The sequence below is a fragment of the Ascidia mentula genome, chromosome 1, assembly GCF_947561715.1.
Source record: "Ascidia mentula chromosome 1, kaAscMent1.1, whole genome shotgun sequence".
NCBI lineage: Eukaryota > Metazoa > Chordata > Ascidiacea > Phlebobranchia > Ascidiidae > Ascidia > Ascidia mentula.
In genome coordinates this window covers 27,156,091-27,176,789 of record NC_138566.1, presented here as the reverse complement: position 1 = coordinate 27,176,789, position 20,699 = coordinate 27,156,091, and the positions used below count along the sequence as shown (strand labels likewise).

General features: G+C 38.2%; 5 protein-coding genes across 5 annotated transcripts; 2 read left to right on the top strand and 3 right to left on the bottom strand.

The window, feature by feature from the left end:
* The first annotated feature begins 60 nt into the window (after positions 1 to 60).
* On the top strand, positions 61 to 2,416 carry LOC145893293 (E3 ubiquitin-protein ligase RNF170-like). The gene is made up of 5 exons (XM_082982070.1): positions 61 to 327; positions 406 to 553; positions 783 to 882; positions 1,227 to 1,408; positions 1,641 to 2,416. Exons 1-5 carry the CDS (start codon positions 194 to 196, stop codon positions 1,902 to 1,904), a joined length of 828 nt encoding a protein of 275 aa, XP_082838196.1. The 5' UTR covers positions 61 to 193; the 3' UTR covers positions 1,905 to 2,416.
* LOC145893325 (guanine nucleotide-binding protein G(I)/G(S)/G(O) subunit gamma-5-like) lies at positions 2,334 to 3,242 on the bottom strand. The gene is made up of 2 exons (XM_082982072.1): positions 3,052 to 3,242; positions 2,334 to 2,878 (listed from the first exon to the last, which is right to left on the bottom strand). The coding sequence occupies exons 1-2, from the start codon at positions 3,124 to 3,126 to the stop codon at positions 2,759 to 2,761; spliced, it is 195 nt and encodes a 64-aa protein (XP_082838198.1). The 5' UTR covers positions 3,127 to 3,242; the 3' UTR covers positions 2,334 to 2,758.
* Positions 3,243 to 3,774: 532 nt separating this feature from the next.
* Positions 3,775 to 4,522, top strand: LOC145899610 (uncharacterized). The gene is made up of 4 exons (XM_082988473.1): positions 3,775 to 3,878; positions 3,962 to 4,027; positions 4,084 to 4,264; positions 4,328 to 4,522. Exons 1-4 carry the CDS (start codon positions 3,860 to 3,862, stop codon positions 4,509 to 4,511), a joined length of 450 nt encoding a protein of 149 aa, XP_082844599.1. The 5' UTR covers positions 3,775 to 3,859; the 3' UTR covers positions 4,512 to 4,522.
* Positions 4,523 to 4,911: 389 nt separating this feature from the next.
* Positions 4,912 to 5,885, bottom strand: LOC145899600 (SOSS complex subunit B1-A-like). The gene is made up of 2 exons (XM_082988461.1): positions 5,768 to 5,885; positions 4,912 to 5,528 (listed from the first exon to the last, which is right to left on the bottom strand). The coding sequence occupies exon 2, from the start codon at positions 5,408 to 5,410 to the stop codon at positions 4,913 to 4,915; it is 498 nt and encodes a 165-aa protein (XP_082844587.1). The 5' UTR covers positions 5,411 to 5,528; positions 5,768 to 5,885; the 3' UTR covers position 4,912.
* Positions 5,886 to 6,418: 533 nt separating this feature from the next.
* LOC145897403 (rho GTPase-activating protein 45-like) lies at positions 6,419 to 20,550 on the bottom strand. Its single transcript, XM_082985677.1, has 26 exons — positions 20,416 to 20,550; positions 19,860 to 19,976; positions 19,017 to 19,172; positions 18,168 to 18,314; positions 17,863 to 17,947; positions 17,752 to 17,803; positions 17,236 to 17,347; positions 16,488 to 16,631; positions 16,164 to 16,273; positions 15,292 to 15,441; positions 14,850 to 15,086; positions 14,485 to 14,562; positions 13,800 to 13,916; positions 13,398 to 13,551; positions 13,146 to 13,205; positions 12,604 to 12,804; positions 12,295 to 12,392; positions 12,007 to 12,141; positions 11,415 to 11,609; positions 11,017 to 11,204; positions 10,757 to 10,843; positions 10,448 to 10,581; positions 9,804 to 10,045; positions 9,081 to 9,129; positions 8,365 to 8,442; positions 6,419 to 8,090 (listed from the first exon to the last, which is right to left on the bottom strand). The coding sequence occupies exons 2-26, from the start codon at positions 19,972 to 19,974 to the stop codon at positions 7,378 to 7,380; spliced, it is 3,837 nt and encodes a 1,278-aa protein (XP_082841803.1). The 5' UTR covers positions 19,975 to 19,976; positions 20,416 to 20,550; the 3' UTR covers positions 6,419 to 7,377.
* Positions 20,551 to 20,699: the final 149 nt, after the last annotated feature.

Genomic DNA, 20,699 nt, shown 5'->3' with positions numbered 1-20,699 from the left:
GACACATTTTTTGGAAACATAAACACAAATAATTGCATGTCAGTTTACTAATTTGTATTCGTTTCGTTCGTGTATAAAACTGTCAGAGGCATACAGGAGGTGCAGGTCTGAATTTTGAAGTTTGGTTAAAGAACCAAAACAAATGTTTATGTGAACACACAACGGATAGACGAACATAGTGAAACACAGGGATATGAGCGCGGAGGAGATCCCGATCGTAGAGAGGAGTCCCAGTGGAACCTATGTGGAAGGAATTGGAGATGAAGTCGTCGTTACACTTTTTACCATTTTGGCAATGGCAATTGCTATTGCGTTTTTCATTTTCAAGTAAGTTGCCTGATTAAATATTACAAAACACAGTTTACTCTTTAAAATTACAGTAAGGTAATCCTGTTTTGCGTGCAGATGGTTGAACTACTCCAACCTACTCCAGATACACCCCGATAGTCAGGAAAATGTTGCAGCAACGCGGAGTCAGTTGGGAATAAATGCAAATGACACAACAGAGACTGAAGATGTTCCAGGGACGAGCAATAATGCTTCCAGCCACTTGGTAAATATTGTTTCCAGAGCAATTAACTAGATTTGAACACATCCCCAACTTTTACTTTGACATTCTATAGTTTTTCAAGGTCAAAACCTATCCATGTCTCTAGTTTTCAAGTCAATGAGATCATTTAACACAATAGGTGTAGCATTGAATTTATCCATTTCAGATGCTTTTTTTAGTGTCCATGGGAAAAGACAACTTTAACAATTTGCAACCATATCTTGATTAACAGAATGAAAATAGGCAAAGGTACTACAGTGATCGGAGGTGTCCAATCTGCCTCCTGGAAGCAAGACTTGCTGTGGAAACAAACTGTGGTCATTTATTTTGTGGTAAAACCATTATTATAACCCAAAAACATTTGTTGTGAACAATCTTGCATGCTTGTATGCTCAAATTCAACACTGCAGTGGCATGTCCATGTGGCATTCACACATTATACAAATAAACATGCATTTGTTTTTACCCAATTTTTCATCCACTAAATGTTCAGTAGTTTTTGTTTTGTTTGGTCATGTGGAAATACTGTGAAGAGATATTCAGGCAATAAATGCTGTTGTTATCATGTACATGCTAAGGTCAATCAGCTTCACCAGTGCTACTGTAACTAAAAAATGTTTACTGCAAGATTTATATCTTATCAAAATGGCTAAACTTTACAACCTTGTGTTTGCAGGGCAATGCATCATAACATACTGGAGGTATGGGAATTGGCTTGGAGCAGTCCAGTGCCCAGTTTGTCGACAACTTGTCAGTTTACTGATGAAAGATTTTGATGCAAATAATAACGAAGGAGCAAGAGACATAGAACGAAGTATCAACGATTACAATCGAAGGTTTTCTGGTCAACCAAGACCAGTAAGTAGTGAATTCTGTTATTTCGGTTGGTTGCACACAGATGGCCACTGTTTCCACCTGATAAGTTTCATTAGTGCAGCTTTGGTGTGACTTACAATAATTCTACCAACTAAACTTTGTTGTCAAAGCAAAACTTTTTGATTATCGGCTCTGATGCTTATATGTGAATTATGGTTATTTTGTACTATCCACTTTCCACATTTTATCATAATTTTTTTTTTTTTTTTGTCAGATATTCGACTACATATGGGATCTCCCAGCGATCCTGAGACACTTATGGAGGGAATTATTTTCGGTCGGGGGTCTGGTGTTTATGTTCCGGGCAAGGATATTTCTATGTGTGGCAGCAATCCTCATTTACCTTATATCACCATTGGACATAATTCCAGAAGCCATGTTCGGCATCATTGGCTTGCTGGACGATCTTTTTATTTTGTTGCTTGTTCTGGTTTATATGACGATCATTTATAGGCAAATAGTGGCAGAAAGAGCATAGACATTCAACTGCTACAAAATTTTTTATTTTTAGATGCCAAATTGTTTTTTACACCACAGCGTTTCAACTGTGGGCAGCATTTTTGCAATGGGTGCTGCAAATAGTTGTTACAAAGGTAAACATTTTGCCCACTTGTTGTTCCAATGTCCAATCTGTGATTACCCGTGCAATACAATTACCCCAACAAAAACAACATTCCACCAAGTGGCATTCTGGCTAGTTAGTATGTGGGTAAAAAAAGACACATTAAAAATCATACCAATGACTTTATATTGAAGATCTCTGTTCACCAAAACTAAACCAATTAACCTGGTGGAGGATGTTGACTTTATATTAAAATGCTTTGTGGTTTCATTAAACTTTTTTTATACTGGATTCAAAATATTTGTGAACTTTTTATCCGGCCTTTCTTTACCAAAGAATAAAAAATCAGTTCATTTTTTGTATTTCATCCCGTAAACATTGGAGTAATGTTTTTTATTAACTTCAATAAAATGCATGCAACAAGTCTATTTTCACTTACTGTAAAGACTAAAAAAAAAGTGGATGCTTGAAATGCACTTTGTACAAGTTTTAGGACCACTGTGACCATAATGGCACGTACTTGTTTGCTACAATATCAAGGCAGAGCATTTAGTTAGTGCATTAAAGCAATATGAAGTTTAAATGCAACATTGGTTTTATATCAGCTTTCGCAGGCCTTAAAACGCGAGTAACAGAACAGTTGCTATGGCTGCATTTTAACAACAATGCATATGACGGCAAAGTAGCAACTGTATCGCATAGCATACTTTTTAAAACATGCCTGAAAAATGAATAGATAAAACCTTAATGTATGAATATGACACGATTAATCATAAAAACATGCATGAGCTCTTGGGTTTGAAGGGGTTATCTGGGGGCTTAACAAGGAGGAAATCTTGACCTTGGTTATCCAGTACAAAATTCTTTAGGTCTGTAGCAGCTTTTGAAACCTAAAACGTAATAATCGGTGTTTTATTGTTGTATTTTACATTTACAATTGCATTATTTTTGACTTGTTCCAGGGTATTTTAGCTAAACTTTTAGCATTTCTCCTAGGTTATAAACCGAACTAATAACAGAAATCCAAAATTTGTATTAAATTATTCTTGTTTATATTATTTACCGGTACTCGGTCAATCGTCAGATGGAACTGCAGTTCATCCAAATGTTTTTGAGCACTTTGGACTGCTTGATTCATCTCGGTTATGCACTGCCTTCGACGGCCTTGAAATTCTTTTGTCGTAGCACCGCAATAAAACTTTTATCGTCAACCTTTTATGTTGCGAAGCAAGAGACTGACTTGTCAGGATTGCAATTACCGAGCAAATGACCACACCCGAGCCGCATGAGGCGCTAAGGGTCATTAAAACAAAGAAATTATTATTCACAACAAAAAATGACACGTTTAATGAAATATACTTCACCAAAAAAAGAATTTTAATTTTTGTTTGCTATAGCAATCAAGTTTATACTCCCCTGACGTAAAATCGAGAATTGTTGTTTTACTAATGACATCAGAAAGCCATTGTGACGTGACAAGGTACAATTGCAAGTTGTCGAATTAGTTCACAGGTTTCAACATTGTTGCTTCTGTAGGGAGATATGTTGCTGGGACCATTGTTTGATAATATGGAATCAACGCAGCAACGGCATGATTGTTTTCTGCGTAGGACTACATGAAATTTTCAGGAAGTAGGAGAGACGAAAGTTCGTTTTCGGTTTTTTCATAGTGATTAAAAATAAAGGGATTTCAAACGCTTTCAAACTTAAATAAAAATTTCAAAATATTGCGGCATACAGCGACAAAAAACCTCTCAACGGCGACGTAAAGTGTTTAATATATCAACAGCAGAAGTGGACATTGCGCCGAATTCGGAAAATGATCTGCGTAAAATTTGCAGGCGCATTTTAGTCAACAAGAACTTTCCACTATGGCAAGCAATGAGGAGGGTAAGTACTGAGGCTATTAGTGCACATGACAACGTTACCTGGCCATGTTATTTGGTCTGTTTATATACTGAATACTTTTCCAGCAATTGTTGCGAGATTGACAAATCAAAACAAGGCGTTTCGACCGGGATGTAAGAAGTGTGGCTACCGTAAGTTTGTGTAATTTTGTTTTTAATTTGGAAAAATTACTTTATAATTACTGCAGCTGGACATCTAACTTTCGAATGTCGCAATGTTATTCGACTTGATGCCTCGAAAGATGTGGTACTGGATGTAAGCAGCACAAGTTCTGAGGACGATAGTGATATTGAAAGCAAACCAGTACATATTGAAAAGAAAAAAGCAAGCAAAAAGTTAAAGAAAAAGTCCTCATCCAAAAAGAAAAAGTAAATTTCTTATGTGATTTTTTTCAAATTAAATCAGTTGTTTTATTCTGACTTTTGTTTCAGATATTCCGATTTGTCTGAAGAAAAATCAGATGGCTATTCCTCAAGTGACTTTGAAAAAAGGCCTAAAAAACACAAAAAGAGTTCAAAGAAGTCAAAAAAATCAAAGAAACATAGAAAACGGGATGTATCAGACAGTGACTGTGATGAACCAAAATTAAAAAAGAAAAAGAGGCACAAAGAGTGAGAAACAACAATTTCCTCCAGATTGCTTTTTATTTGTATGTTTTACTAATGTGAGACAAAATGGCCCAATATTTTAGGTCTAAAGTATGTATTGTGTTGTGGGTTTGTTTTATGTCATTCTGAAGTTATACCACATCAATTTACATTTTATCCAAAAACATTTTAAAATACCAATCTGTAAATGTTTGTGGTTTTTATTATTCATGATACACTGCCACATTTTGCAATAAAATAACAAAATATTCTTTTCTGGCAATTACCAGCAGTGCAGCAAATGATATAAAACAACATTAGTATACCTACAATAAACTCATTCCATACATTGTAAGGAAACTAGTAACTGACATACCAATTTTAAATCCATGTACACAGAATTAAAAAACACAATCTGTGAACCAAAGTTTATTTTGCCCTAAAATTATTGGATTTAGGATTAGTTTGTTTGGGTTGGTGTGCTGATGATTGTGTTGTTGATCCGGGCTGATTTCCTTGCGAATTTTTTCCATCCTGATTTTGTTGTTGTATCCATTCCTGATTTGGTTCACTAATGTCAGGAACCTCACTAAACACCATACAAAAATCCCCTACTTTTGTCAGACTTCCAAGCTTTCCAACATACAAAGTCAGACAGTTTTTAAACAGTACTGCATAGCATCTACTAAGGGCCAGAATGTCACCAGGTTGAATAAAAGCACCATGTTCACCCCAAATAGACAAGTTAATGGCACCTGTTTTGTCTGCAACTTTGCATGATCGAACTTCAAGTCCATCTTTGGTTTTGTACGAATTGCCAACATGCAACACTATGACTTTCATTTGAAGATTTTTAGCTTGAGGGTAAATGTCCTTGATGTAGTTTAAACTTCCGTTTTTGCTGTCTTCGTTAGATTTGGCATACATGTTTTTATGTTGGTAGTTATACAGTTGCTGACGCCCTCTCACTTAAAAACCGTAGTCCGGTAATACGAGTTGTGAACAAGGTGTATGTCCACGATAGAATCACAACAGCAACCAACAACTAGAAAAACAACAGAAACATTCTTTATTAGTCCAGTAGAAATGGTATTGCATGAGTAGTTAAGATTATAAGAAAACCTTCAATTTACTTTACATGCGATACAGAATATCTCAAACTGGCAACTTTTTAAAAAAGGTCTTTTAATATTATTTAAAATAGAAATAGACCGATCTTCTGGCAATAGTAGTACAATATGTTATTATTATTGTATTCGATGACATGAATCAACGTGTTCTTACCAAACAAAGGATATTGTCCACCCACCTCCTGTTGATAAACATGTTTAAACTAACATTACAGCAAAATTCATTAACACCGAAAAATCTTCAAATGTTTTCGAGTTTGTTTTCCAGCAACTGCCGCGAGACGAATTTATCCCCTACCTCAGAGCGTTACTTTTTTCTCAACTTCTCTTCCATAACGAGGAAGTGAAAAGTTATCCTGTGGAAGGTCAATCACGCATAATAACTGCACTAGTATAGCACATTCAACGCTTATGAAAAAACAGCCTTAACTGTTAAGTAGGGCCCGGTACATATCTGTACACCTAAGAGAGGTCATGACAAGGGATGTGGATTTTTTTATCTCCTTGTTAAAACCGGTCAAATTTGCAAAGAACCGGCCCTGTGTGTTAGGATTTGATGAGTTATGCCGTATGATTGTGGCCACCATCACATTTTAAGGCCGGGTCCACACTCACGCTTTGCGCCGGCGGATTCTTTGTTTGTTTTAATATCCCGAGCGTATAATGAAACAAACAAAGAATCCGCCGGCGCAAAGCGTGAGTGTGGACCCGGCCTAAGGTTTGCAAAATTCTGCTCACTTACGGGATACCACCTCAATGTACAAGATTCTAACTCACGTAAGGGAAAAAAAACAATCACTGTATGTTCAGTGAACGAAATTTAAAATTTATTGATGTTACACAAAGGACATCGTGTTACAGCGTAGAAATCGCGCGATGGGTTTTGGGTTATGTCAGTAAACAAATCAAAACGACACGTGTCAAAAAAGTGGAAGCGCGGGACGAGTAGGAAATATCTCGAAAACGCGATTTTTCATCAAGCACCAAACAAGAATGCCCGCTTAAAACCCTACTCAGTGCGGCGAAAAATAAAATAAATCGAAGTAAAAACGGATGAGGCTTCGCGGAGTCCTACACTGCTGAAGCCGAATTGCTACCACCGATACGCGCGACACGCGACAAGCGTTACATCTTCTACTCATTGTAGGGGCTTTCCCCCATCGCGGTAGCCAAGAGCTCGAATAAAAGTGGTCATATCATCAGGCAGGGGTCGACAGAGCAAAAAGATCAATGCGAAAAGTAATCAACATGGATGACACACAAAGAAACGGAGCAATGTTAACAAGGCGAGTGACGTCACATTGGAAATATCGATTCTGGAAGTAACCGCTCTATGAGAGCTAATGAAAGACGCACGATCAAAATAACGGGCATTTTCTGGTCAAATTACTGGCTGCGTTTAATGCAAGCGTTTGCTGGGATGATTGGTACAAACTGCAGGCTAGCAATAAGCGTTCGGTCCATTTTGATAGGAATACTGCCACATAAAAGCAATAACGTAAGAAGCGCGGTTATTGCACCGGGGTTTCAAGGAGCCAACCTCCCGTTTGTATCTTGCTTGTTTTTTTATGTACACGTCGAAGTGCATGTCGTTCAAAACTGCTTCAGCGGAACACGCTAATATTTCTACTGCAATGGCGGTGAGGAAGGCGTGCGCGGCGAAAGTGGATCAAAGAAATATGAAATGAAACAGGGAAAATACGAGACATGATAAGGCGTAAATCAGGGAAGTAGTGTGCGTACAAGTGGACGGACTGATCGGCGTCAACAAAACGAAGCCTCGTTCCCATCTTGGCTGATGTGAGATACGAGGATTTCACGCTTCGCTGCCGGTTGTGACGTCTGGTCTCCGTTGCGTAGCGACAAGGGTAGAGTGCTGCTCTTCCGCGTCCCCAGCGGTAGTTGGGGAGGAGTTCGTCCAGCCATGGTGGTTGATTGCTGACCCGACGAAACGTGAGGTGGGAGAGCTGGAAGTTTCCTCCCCTGGCCTTCAGTGGGAGTTTGAGGCTCAGGAAGTTGCTTCCTGGGGGATATTTTCGGAGGGGAATCACCCTCGTCAATACTGGATGACTTGGTGAGGGAACCTCGTTTGTTGGAGAACTTGAAGCTTGTCGCACTTAACCTTCGACCAACAAAGTTCGCTAACTTCGTTCCGGCGCGGGGGTTTGTGACGTCATCCTCGTCATCGATGCTTCTACGCAACTTCCGGTTCTTGGTGGTGCGTTTTGGGGCCACGGGACCCGAAACGGAGCCTTGGGGGTGTTCTGGAACTTGTTTGGATGGAGACCGTTTGGCGGCTACCGGGGGCCCGTCGACCACCCAACCACTGGGGTTCGCGGGCTCCTCCTGGGGGGTTTCGAACACAGAGAAATCGAGGAGAATCTGAGATTTATCGACTGGTTCCGGATGACTGAGCACGTTGAAGTCAAGCGTGTCGGGACGGGGGTTCCCACTTTCAAAGTTGTTCACAAAAGGATCTGAGTTGTTACGTGACAATTAATAAAATCACGACAATGACGTAATACAGGTGCACAAGCGCCTTGTTTCTCAAAGGTGGCGAAAAAGTGTAATTATTTGCTGTTTTCAAACAAATTTTTGTGAAACTTGGTTATAGTAAAAATGTTTCCATTTGCAACAAAACACTTTCTCTTTGTTCATTTTAATCCATCAGAACATATGCGGGAATTACATCCTCACTATATAGAGGTTTTAGTGCAGGTTACTTGGTACATTGCAAGACGCGTGGCTTACTTGAGTTGGAGTTTTGGAGATCCAGTAGCGTGCCAGAGTCAATCAAACTAGTGCTATTTGAAAGGAGCGTTCCGGATTCTGGACAAGCATACAAGCAATTAAGCGAAGGTTTAGAGGCACAGGATGAATTTACGAGAGTTAAAACACAAATTATATCCACATGCACAGCACCACGTAAGTCTGTTAGTCGAAAATCCAATCGTTTGAAAAAGTTTAAATTAAAAAAGTGACAAATGCGGTCACGTGGGCGGCAAAGATGTTTGCATCTTGTGTTTGTTTAGGGCAGTGTTTCTTAACCTTTTTTGGATCACGAACCCCTAATACATTGTTTGAAAAGCTCTGGACCCCTTTGCAAGAAACACATTGCAAATGTTGAAAAATTAAAATTCGTTGATAGCGAAACCTTGGACAAAGGAAAAACGTGGAATTTCGGAATAATTTTATTTCGTTTCACGGACCCCTTAATGCATCTTCTCGTACCCCTTGTGGGTTCATGGACCCCAGGTTAAGAACCCCATGAGGGGGGATCCCCATGATATGTTAATTCCCAAGCTCGTGTTTTGACACAAATGCCGCCCACATCAAAATCATATACGATGTCGGAAATCCACAACCAATAACACCCAAGTTAAGTTCACACACACACAAGCAAAGCACCACGAATTACGTCACACGGCATGCAACGAGATGACGTCATACATCGTTACGTCACTCACCGTTGATGGCGCCGGCGATGGCGGGATTGTTAATCGGAAAATTGTCGATCTGTGTCAGTAGATGAGCAAGCCATGCGAGAGAAATAAAAGGTAAAAGGGGATGACGTAAGCACACCAGAAAGAAAAAAGGCGGCGGAAAAAACTTGCATTAAAATATGTTTGCATATTTTTGTAAACAATTTTTTTTTAAGGTCCATATTATCGTATATTCCATCCTATATGCAGGAATTATGGATGAGTTATCACCGTTATAATTTCCTAAAAAAAACGGTAGCAGATTTTCTACAGGCAGTATTTAAAACAGTACAACTTATTGAAATTTCTGGAAAAACCTAAAATGCGTCGTTATGACAACATAAGGTGAGATGATGCACGAGCAACACCAGGAACATGCAGAAAACACGGTTATTACGTCATGCAACCCGTAGCAACCCCTGCTACCACACCAGCTTAATAAATTACAGCAGTGCTGATGGCCAGGCCATGCAATCCACATGGTTAACATAAGGTTCTGTGGCCATTTTAGCTTCAAACTAGACGACGTCTTAACCATACAATTTGTAAACAAACCTTAACCTTCCGTACTTCCCAAAGACAAACGGGCTTAATTTAACCTTCTAACACCCTAAACTGATACAAACCCAACCAGATTGCAGGCTAACTACGCGTTGGTTTAGCCACAAACCACATTTCTACGCATTAAACGTGAAAATTTAAACTTACCGTAGTTGTCCCGTAATTATCATCACCACCCGTGGCACTAGCGCCATCTGACGGTTGGTTAAAAGGAGGAGAAACGTCGAAATCGAGAAGGATCTCGGAAGGACGAGCTGTGTTTTGATCTGATATCGAGAGGTCGCTAACGGATGCGGCAAGATCCTCCGACTCCGAGATGGCGGAATCAGGAGTGAGAGCGTTGTCATCCACGTTCTCTGGAGCATAAGATGACGGGGCTTGCTGGAAACCTAGGATGAATTGTGGAGGTTACAGTGGCTGTGGGGAGTTTTGATGAAAAATCTACATATATTTTCCATTATGGGAGAAACGATTTAGTGAGACCCCGAATGTAGCAAGAATGTTTTTTATGTCACCTCAAATCAAGGTTACGTGGGATGGTTAACAAAAGCAAAATGAAATTTTTGGGCATCTTAACTGAAATAACAATTGTTTTTTAATTAACCACCATTCTACTTCAAACCACACAAAAATGTTGGGATTTTTGCACAGAATACCGTGGGTTCGAATCCAACTGGCGGTGAAAAATATAAATGTGAAATTGTTCGTTATCACAGTTAATTACATCACTACATACATTTTTGTGTTTATGACAAATAATTAACAAGTTAAAGCAAAACATGAAGTGAAACCTGGGAATGGAAAGATGTTCCCAGCTTGATGGGAATGGGTCCCGAATATATAATCCTTGTGTTCAATCAGCATTTCAACAATACGGGATTGGAATGGCATGTCTATCAACATGTTCAACGATTCGTTGCCGTCTCTATGGAAACAATTCAATATAAGCACGGTTATCATGGATAGAGGCAGGCGATCAATTGTACATGGAATTACTTCATTCATTTCCAGGAAATATTTCATGTGAATAACCAAGAGTGCACCAAATACACTATGTTGCCATGACGACGGTTATAATACGGGGTTATTCGAGAACTCACCCCAACTTTTGTCGCATGAGCGTTGGACCGAACACAATGGCGAGGTTACTCGAGGTCATCTTGTTGTCCTTGCTGTGTGCTGCCACCCTGCGGGAGATATATGAACATGGATTTCATGCACACCATGGCTTACTATATACCAGTGTAAATTACTTCACAGTGACCACATAACCATAAACATATCAAAATTATAGCAACCCCTTCGCCAAATTTACTAAAAATACAGAGAAGGTTCGGACAAGTTTCACATCCCTATATACCTGGTAAGATGTGATATTATATACTGCAGGGTGTTACGGTTGGGTAGCGGGAGTTTATCTACAGTCTGGCGTATTCGATCGATCAGAGCGTCCAATACGTCACGAGTGGGGAGAGGGGGTGGGGGGCGGCCCTCCTCCTTAGCACGTTTCGCTGATTCGTTCGTTTCGGCGATCAGCTGCTGGTAATCCTGTATGTGGGAATAAAATATTGAGTTTGAAGCAAAACTGGGGATAGTAGTTAGGTTTGGGTGCAGTTTGAGTTTAGAATTACCACAAGTTTTTAATTATTCAAACAACTTCAGCCAACGTTAGTGGCCGCCAACTGAGCAATTCTGGTTTAAATGCAAACAAAGCCAATTTTCAACACCAATTTTACCACAAAACTCCACAACCCCCACCTTAGCGATTTGCAATAGTTGCGTGTATGTTATGAACTGCAACAGAGGTTCGGGAAGTTGTCGGAGAAAACACTTGAGCACACTACTGACATCGTGTGGTGAATGTTGAGATAATTCCATGGTGGTCGGCGCACTTTCGAACTGGGCACAAATCTTCTCTACGCGGTTTTTCACACCGTTTATCCGGTAAATCCCCTGTTTGGAGAATGAGTAAACCATCATATCTGTACGTTGGTTGGTCGAGTTGGTAACCATTGTCAACGTGTTAATACAGAAAAATGAAATATATGGATCTAATAGACATAACTGCAGTTTTCCATGCATTTCCAAACCAAACTTTCCGACACATTATTTTACTCCTGTGATAATTTGTCCGTGAACATAAAAAAGTAATGAACGGAACTGAATGCGAAAAATAAATTTAATTCTTAAAAGTGCTGAGCGCCCTAAGACGCCCAGTCGGGCAAGTTTGATGAAAAGAGTCGGGAATGTTCGAAGGAACGGAACTGAATACAAAAAATTGTCAACTCTTTCTGAAGTGTTGAACCTTCCAGAACACCCAGTCGACAAGTTTGATGAAAAGGAGGATTACCTTAATAGTAAGAGCTCTGTTATCAATCTCAGCAATGCAACGTTTCACAACGTAAGGAATTCCATCAACCGCATCTTGCGCAGCGATAGAAAATTCAACCCCGAACACAGAAGCTTTCGGCTGCTTCTTCGGCATCTGCGGAAAAAATTGTTCGCTTGATTTAATTTGCTACCAAGATCGTTACCAAGCGAATTAGAGATAATCGCAAATCAGTTGTGTCACAAATTGTGTAATCTCTTTTATTAATGATTAGATTTTACTCAAACGTTTAGCTCAAATATTTATTACCTTAAAAGCACCACGAACGTTAGCCACCATTTTAACTGCTTGCTTCGACATCTGGTTACGTTTCGGGAGGGGAGAAGAGTTTGGAGTCGGTTCCAGATCTAAACAAAATTTAACTTCAATTGTTGAAAGTTTTGTTATGAAATGTAAAATAAATTTCTCTGTTAAGACGTTTTCAAAATCACGGAATATTGTGTTTTAAAAACATGACAGAAAAACTACCACGTTTCACCATGTATTACGATACCGCCTTAACATAAGCTAATTTCAACAAAATTCAGCCCGTGGATTCGTTACGAAACAAACACTTACTTCTGTCGGTAGGTGGCGCAAGCGTGCCTCCTGTATGTTCTTTATCGTCCAAAACATCCTCGGATGAAACCGAACCTTCAGTAGAATGTCGTCGCAGCTGAGGGACTGTCCCCTGGGGTCGAGTGAGGTCACCAGGACTGGCTGACGGGGAAATATCGTCCAAAGATCGACTGCTGCTACTCTCAGTATCGCTCATACCAGCTGTGGAAAGCGGGGGGTGGATGATATTGGTTTGTTGAGGAAATTATTATGGCACGTTTATATAAACAGTCACATGTAATTGTCATAAACTGCATGGCATACCGTGTACTACCACAGAAAAACTCCCACAATAAGACCAGGACTAAATAGTTCGTGAGAAGTGAGCTTTGGTTACAAATATTTAAAACCCTAAAATTCCGAGACTGCAAAATCTTCAAAAGCTGAAGACACAAACACTTGTAAATCACAACTAAAAATATTGTCTCGTCCGAAGGTTGTGAAAAGAACTTTTCGTGGGGATAATTACAGTAAACTAAGGTAGTTAGGAATGTGAGGTTTACCCTTAGATCGTCTCCCTCGTCCCTGATACGGGGAATCCTCGGATTCCGCCAATTTCGAACCTAAAACATTTAAATTTTATTAAAAAGTGGAATCAATGCGGATGAATATAAACAAAAGAATTTTACAGTCTACGCAAAGTTACTGTGGTTCATTTTCGCGTCTGTTTCATTAAAAATCTTAAAACAAAAACCAACATTCCGAACTTTTAAACACAAGAATCCCGGCAGGACTTTCGTCTCCAATTTCATCACCTGTTTGTACGAGGTAAGGAGAACCGTCCTGTGCGAATCTCTCAAACTCAAAGTCGGCTCGGTTAACATTGGGTTGGATCGGAAGGTTTCGGATGTAGTCGGAATATTGGAATCCAGGTTCGTATCTCCGGGCATCTTCACACATCGCCTGAAACTGAAAAGAACAAAATTTCATCTGTTTTGACACCAACAAAGAGTTTAAACTACATAGGATTTCGTTCTTGTAGACACGACACCCGGTGTTGGCATCTTTTATGAATCCATTGTTAAAGTTGCAACTTATCAATAATTTATAATATTTACTGGTTATTTGAATGTTGGGAAAATCACATAAGGTTAAAAATCTCAATAATCTGAAGGCTTCCATTAAACGGTTGTTTTCGCTGCAGCGAATTGACCCACCTGCACAGGTAGAGGTGAGAACAGATGTTGGTGTTGTTGGAAGAATGAAATGGTCACGGTTTTCGCTGTTTGGTCACATTGAGTAATGAGGTCTCTTAACTGCTGGAGATAAACCACCTGTACGAATAACAAGGTGTAACGAAGGGTTTGCCCCGATGTAAAATTATGTATGTTTATGTGAATCACGCGAAAAGCAAAGAACCCTGGACCAGCGGGTGTTTCTTCAAAGTGCGTGTGAGTGGACGCACAAGCGGTATATGCGTCCGGTAGGTGGCGTTGTGTTCCCGAAGACAGGCGAGCGACACGCGAAGGGCAAAGTTTAAGTTTCCACATTCCAACAAGTCACAGTGACGAATAAAAATATCCGATTTACCCGTGTTTTTTACATGCCCCGGCTTTAACAAAATATCAAGGTTTTGTCACAATAAATACTTGATGCCCGCGTTTTCGTGTGCTTTGCGAAGAAAGTTGGCTGTTACATCGCGTAAATTACTGCAATAAGCTACTTGTTTTGAAATATACGTTATAAATGTCTAAAAAAATTCGCAAGGTTCGAAATGTTTACAGCTATTTCGTACATTTGTCAGAAATTTTTTGTTGAAATAAAAACCCAGCTTGAGGGCAGTGGGCGAGGGTCGAAAAAGACAAACAAGCAATAATACTTGGTAGAATCTCAAGTGCTGACCTTATTCTTATCGAGGTCATGTTGACGTCGGTTCGCCTCATTCACAAATGCCCGGTAATTTTGTTCGGCTTGCGACGCCTGAGAACAAACAATAGTTGTTGGGGGCAAAGTTCTGGTTTCACTTTTAACTACTTTCGTTTATCAGTGAACTAACAGCATAATGTGGGTCTCAAAACTCTTTGTCACCTTTGTAGTTTCGAAGAAAATTTAACAAAACAAAAGAGTTTATTAAGGGTTTACAGGCTTCGCATCCTGGCATTGCATGAAACATTACTGACTTTATTTAAAAGAAGTAAAAATGTTAGTGAAAATTTATGACTATACAAATTTCAAATTCGAATCCTTATAAACAACTTGTGGAGTACCTTAATACTTGTATCTTCTTCTAATTTCTTCTTCCGTTCCATCTTGGAGGCTCCTCCAGCAGCAGAGTGGAGGACAGATGAGATGGTCGATCCACCACCGACTCCTCCGTGCTTGGGGAGCGTTTGCAAACTCTGTTCACCTTCAGCTCTGATTGCTGCCTCCTTTGCTTTCTGATAATCCTGTACCCGACTGTGGTAAGCTTGCTTGGCCTTCTTCATGTTGGTGATCGCTTCATCCTACATGGAGGGAATACATTCGTTGCGAAACACTTAAACTATACTTGGAATCACAGTCAATTTTTATAAAAATATTGTTGTATAATTCTTGTGACTTTTTCAGCTTGCAAAAATCTGTAAGTTTCCTTGGGCTGGGATAAGTTCATATCAAATATGGGTTCATGTTTATAATAGCTACCACTAATTACCACCAATTACCACTCACCAACTTTCTCTTCTCTCTGAACCAGGAATCACGGATTGCTTTTCGTCTCTTGTCGTGTTCGTTCTTCTTCGCTTGGAGTGGGTCAATGAATTTCTGTTGCATCAAATCATTCATGTACATTTGTTGGCAGTTGCTCGCATACTCTTTATCCTGTGCATAAGTTTGTCGCATGAAATTATTGCTGTAATGTCAGTATTGGTTATTTTTTGCACAATTTTTTTTTGTTCATAACTAAGAATATAAACCCACAATTATTGTGTTTTGCAGCTCTACAAAATGAAACATTCTTGTAACAAACTAGAGTTGGTTTGAAAACATAACTTTTAAATATAATGGCTGTTTTCTAAATATACATGGAAAAAGTTTCATTCTCTTGTTTTATCACAAATACATTTTGCAACGCAAAAAACTCAATAATTTTTACCTAAACCACAAAATTTCAGGCATAGTTATTGTAAAATGTTGTTTTATGTCACAATCACAGCTAAGTGTTCCGAGAGCCTCCGCTTTCAACACAAACTTTAATCCCAAAACCAAACACAAGCTATGAAGAAAACACAAACACGGAATCCTTGATTTGTTATTTTTGCTACAAAATGTAACACAACTTCTCAGCTGTTGTGATAAACAGAGCGCAACTATTTTGTGACTTCACAAACCTAAAAAAATTGGCTTTAAGCCACGCAATTCTTTGCAGCATAAACAATGCAATGCATGAGTTAGACGCATTATTATGAACAATCTAAAAAAAAAACATTTTCCTTGAACCTTATTTCTTCTCAGTTGGCAAGTTCTAAAACATAAACTTGTACATTCACTGAATATTAATGTGGAATCAAACCATTGAAGGAATATTGGAGGTAAATACTCACATGGTCAAGGGATGTGCAGTAAAGTGACTGGAATGGAAGAAAGCTTTGTTCAGAGAGAGCGTGTTTTGTTTGTGCCGAAAGCTTCAGAAGCGCTTTTGCATGATCAATTTCTGAACAAAAATGATGAAATTGAGAAATAATCTGGATTTGTAATTTACATAAATAAAATAGTTTGTCAGAAGCATGCAAGTAAATGGTTAAACACAAGAATGACAATATTGATAATAAGTTTGGAGAATCCTTAGCAATTTCACCATTTAGTATAAACTGCTTTAAATAAACTTGACAGTGGTTCGTATTTCGAAGGTTATTTTTCCAACTCACCAAGTGAAGCCTTCTTCCTCACGTAGGTTATCAACTCATTGAGATACTTGGAAAGGATTTTTGCTCGGTCAAACGCCATCTCCAGGCCCCCATCTATGTTCTGAAGCGTGTGGTCAACATTCTCTAGCAAAGGTGATGTAACATCTACAACAAGAAACAATTTTCTTGAATATTCATTGCGATATTGTGGATTGGTTTCTTCTTCCAGAAAAACACACTACAAAATATTTATTTTCCACAAAATTCTTGACAAGAAAACCTGTTGATAGAATTATTGACATTAAAATTTTCAGGTCATTTTCGTTAAGCGGCCGTATATCGATAAAATCCAATCCTATTAGCTAAATTTGCAAAACTCATTACATTGAAAATTTATTTTACTGACGATTGTAAATGCAATTATTCAAACAAAATGTTGGGTATTCTGTACACCAGGGATCTGCCAGATGGACAAAGATTTGGGTTCGTGCGAACCCGAATAAATAGAAATCATTATTCGTGCGAGCCTGAATATATACGTGCATAAGTAAGATGTGACGAATAGATCACACACACAAGTAGCCTATGTTCCCTGACAGGTTTCGCCTTGCCACATCCTTACTGTACACTACAAATATAGCTAGAAATAAATGCAGGTAAATAAACCATTCATTAAATAGGGAAAAATTTTGTTAAAAACACATTAAAAGGTTTAAACACAAGAAATGATGCATAATTTTAAACAGACTGAAGCAAAACAAGTTCTTACTTTCAACGGGTGTTGGTACCATCGGAGGAACGGGATTCACAACAGGAAGAATTTCTTGTCCACCATAAACCTGGTTCGCACTTTCCAGATTGTCAAATGACTGTGATGAGCTCTGTTTCAACATCACAACTTTAAAACCTTCTACATCCTCTTGCAGGGAGGAACTATTTTAAAGCTGGTTGACAACGAACATCGTGGGTGGAAATATGTTATTGTTCTTCCACACAGATGATATAAATATAATCAGTAGGTGGAAAATATTAAGTTTAAAAGTTAGCTCATTCTTGTACAACTTATACACAATGCATTCAGTGATAAACTTTCATCATTTAATGTTGTTTTTTACTAATCAGTATATATTGGGGCAACTTGAACTGGACGTTAGTAATTATCAACTTATCTTCTATCACAAATGACAAACATACAGTGTGAAAAAAAACCACGACAATTATTTCAACTTAAACTTGTTTCTCATAAGTTACGAACAAAAACATCTGACTCATGTTTTATTCTTACCAGTGACAACTGTGGGTTGATGTTGATGTCGCCCATTAGACATTCCGATACACTAAACAATAACATTGTTGTTTCATTTAACCAATGTGGATATAATGTCCATACATATACCTTGAGCAAAATGCCATAGCCAAGTTGTTGATGGAACGGAATATGTCGGGCGAAACATCATTTCTATCCTCTTCATAGTTGAATTCTGGTAAAAAAATACTATTTAGTTCAAATTATATTCCTTTACTGTTTTTTTATTGGCATGGGTTGTGGGTTTTTGTCATAAAATTAGAATAACTCACATTAAGTTCAATTTACAAATGGAAGAGCATTGAACATGGACACATGATTGATTATTTTTATCTCACAAAATTGTGTGTCTTGTTATAAAATTATTTAAAGCAACACAAAATTTTAATTTTTACCTTTCACGTGTTTTATAAGCGTTCCTGCCATGGAAAGAATATCACTTGAGTTGAGTTCAGCATATTTGTCAACGACTTGTTTTAGAACGTTGAGTAATTCCCCCAAGCGTTCATGGGCCAACACCCTCATACTCTTGTCAGACGAATCTACAAATAATGTGGATTTGAGAAATTGAACTCTAAATACAACTTGAAACTTGTTGGCTTTCAGGTTGGGTTGGTTAAGTTCGTACATTTTAAAATAGAAATTTTGGCTTGAAAGGAATGCCCGTAATGGAAACAGAGCTCCACTGGAAATACCCAGAGTGTATTTTAGGAATAAAAATATTTTCACAACTTTCAAACAATGAATTGACAAAAATATTTGTACGCTGCACATCCACAAAACAACATGTTGAGTTTGTTAAATAGGTCGGTGATGAATGAACAAGATGTGTAAATGTTATCATAGCTGCCCTGCAAGCCCGACCAAGCATGAAATGCCACAACAAAGGGCAATGCTTTAACTGAAGGTGCATTCCTTCAACACATGCTAATGGGGTTGGACTTACACAACAACAGAATGCCAAGCAATGCATTCGAGGCCATAAATGGCACAATGTACTGGGTGGTTTTAGGGACAATTACGTGCATTACATTGCAACTTGCATTGACACACTACTCTTGGGCAAGAAAAAGCCAACCAAAGAAGTTTTTTAGAATATTATCAAATCTTTACTTCTCATATTTTAATAAATGTCAGTTACATGTAGTCAGGAAATGATAAAATTAAATCACAGACATAATTTCCACAAATTAAGCTGGTTGTCAATGACAACACCCTTGTTATAAGCATATTTTTATATCCACCTCTTTCCTCGATGAAGACAGTTTTTAATGCCGTCAGTGCCTCAGAGAAACGCCGTAGATCTTTTGTTAGTTGATAAACGCCTTCCTGACTCATTAGTCTTGCTTCAGCATTGTTCTTTCCTTCCCAACTCTGCTCCAGCGATGACGAACTCCCAACTACACAGAAAGAAACAAATTAAGAGTAAAATCTTTCATGTAAATGTGGAGCCAAAATTGGGTCAAACACAAAAGTAACAACATTTATAAATTTGAGCAAACACAAATTTGTGACAATAAAGTAGATTTGCAAATTTAAAACCAAGACATTTTGATTTTGGCATAAAATATCATTAAAACGATTTACAAAGTAATGGTTGCGACAACAGGTTTCTTCACATAAAGTCAAGTGGTAAGTTAATGTTGCTGATTCAAGTAGCCTGTTGCAAGTTAATCATTACTCACAACGCTAACACCTGCAATACCAAAAACACATCAATATCATAAAAGAAACTTTTCTATAGACCCTAAAGTTTTTTGGATTCTGGCACTTTCAGACCAGTTTCAAAAACTAACTTGTTACATGATACAACATCAAAGCTTCAACTTTGTCGCCAACACTTTACTTTTATAGCCGTAATACCACAATTGCTCAAACCACAAAGCAATTTAAATGTCACATTCTACAAGCAAATTTATTTCATAACAGTGAGTGTAGGGACTGCCACAACCCTGGTTGAGAACTACAAACCTAAACAATGTACACTTCTGCTAATATACACAACATTTAATACAGGTTGAACTTTCTTATCCAGGATAATCTTTCCATACAGGCTGAGTGCTATGGTAAAAGCAATAGTAGGTTACCACTGTTAATTGACGTTGAATAGGGATCATTGTTGAGGTAATTTGTGTTGTTGGTAAGGTTGTTACCACTTGCTGTGCTGTCAAAGCTGTCGGTGGCACGAAAATTCGAATTCATACCTGTCATACATGAACATATGGAAATGTAAACTGAATTTGATCAGGCAAAACTTTAAAACACAAGACAACTTTGCATTTATTATATCTATTATTTTGCATATTTGTGTAATGAAAAATAATGCATGTATGCACATGATGTAGGAAACTAGAATATTTATTATTAAGATACTGTGTAATATTGTAAAATAAAGACACCAAAAAAATAAGTGTTTGTAACCCACAAAGCATTGCACAATGTCTAAAAATATACAAGTTTTGATTGGTGATTAAAACCATACATAACGGTCACTAGAGACCATTAGCAACTTAATTGACATAATGCTACTACAGCAGCTTAGCCAAAAGCAAATAAAATGCAGACATAATTTTTATTCGTGATTTTATAGACAAAAATGTGATGTTGAGGTTTGAGTGATCGGTAGCGTTGAAAGCCACTCACCAGGTTTGCTTCGGAGCACGGTGATGTCATCAAATGCTTGTGGCTCACTTGGGTGTCACGCACACGACTGTAAACACATAACAATCAGCAAATTCTCCCGGTCTACAAGCAAGCAAGCATTCTATACCAAAGTCTGTGGAAAAATATTCAAAATGAAAAATACCAAGATAATATGACAAAATCTATAAAAACAATTTACTGGAAAAAAATAAGAAATTAAAAAGTTTTTGAGGAAAATACGTCAGTCACCATTCGATTGTTTGTAAGTCAGACAGGTTTGCCTA

Excerpts from the sequence above, each read along its gene's own strand:
- LOC145893293 (XM_082982070.1), top strand. The coding sequence starts at position 194 with ATGAGCGCGGAGGAGATCCCGATCGTAGAGAGGAGTCCCAGTGGAACC. Across the intron at positions 554-782 it reads ATAATGCTTCCAGCCACTTG|AATGAAAATAGGCAAAGGTA; the intron begins GTAAATATTGTT and ends CTTGATTAACAG. Across the intron at positions 1,409-1,640 it reads TTTCTGGTCAACCAAGACCA|ATATTCGACTACATATGGGA; the intron begins GTAAGTAGTGAA and ends TTTTTTTGTCAG.
- LOC145893325 (XM_082982072.1), bottom strand. The coding sequence starts at position 3,126 with ATGAATCAAGCAGTCCAAAGTGCTCAAAAACATTTGGATGAACTGCAG. Across the intron at positions 2,879-3,051 it reads TGACGATTGACCGAGTACCG|GTTTCAAAAGCTGCTACAGA; the intron begins GTAAATAATATA and ends ATTACGTTTTAG.
- LOC145899610 (XM_082988473.1), top strand. Across the intron at positions 4,028-4,083 it reads ATGTAAGAAGTGTGGCTACC|CTGGACATCTAACTTTCGAA; the intron begins GTAAGTTTGTGT and ends TAATTACTGCAG. Across the intron at positions 4,265-4,327 it reads TCCTCATCCAAAAAGAAAAA|ATATTCCGATTTGTCTGAAG; the intron begins GTAAATTTCTTA and ends CTTTTGTTTCAG.
- LOC145899600 (XM_082988461.1), bottom strand. The coding sequence starts at position 5,410 with ATGTATGCCAAATCTAACGAAGACAGCAAAAACGGAAGTTTAAACTAC.
- LOC145897403 (XM_082985677.1), bottom strand. The coding sequence starts at position 19,974 with ATGAATTCGAATTTTCGTGCCACCGACAGCTTTGACAGCACAGCAAGT. Across the intron at positions 16,274-16,487 it reads GAGGAAGAAGGCTTCACTTG|AAATTGATCATGCAAAAGCG; the intron begins GTGAGTTGGAAA and ends ATTTTTGTTCAG. Across the intron at positions 10,046-10,447 it reads GAACATCTTTCCATTCCCAG|GTTTCCAGCAAGCCCCGTCA; the intron begins GTTTCACTTCAT and ends AATTCATCCTAG.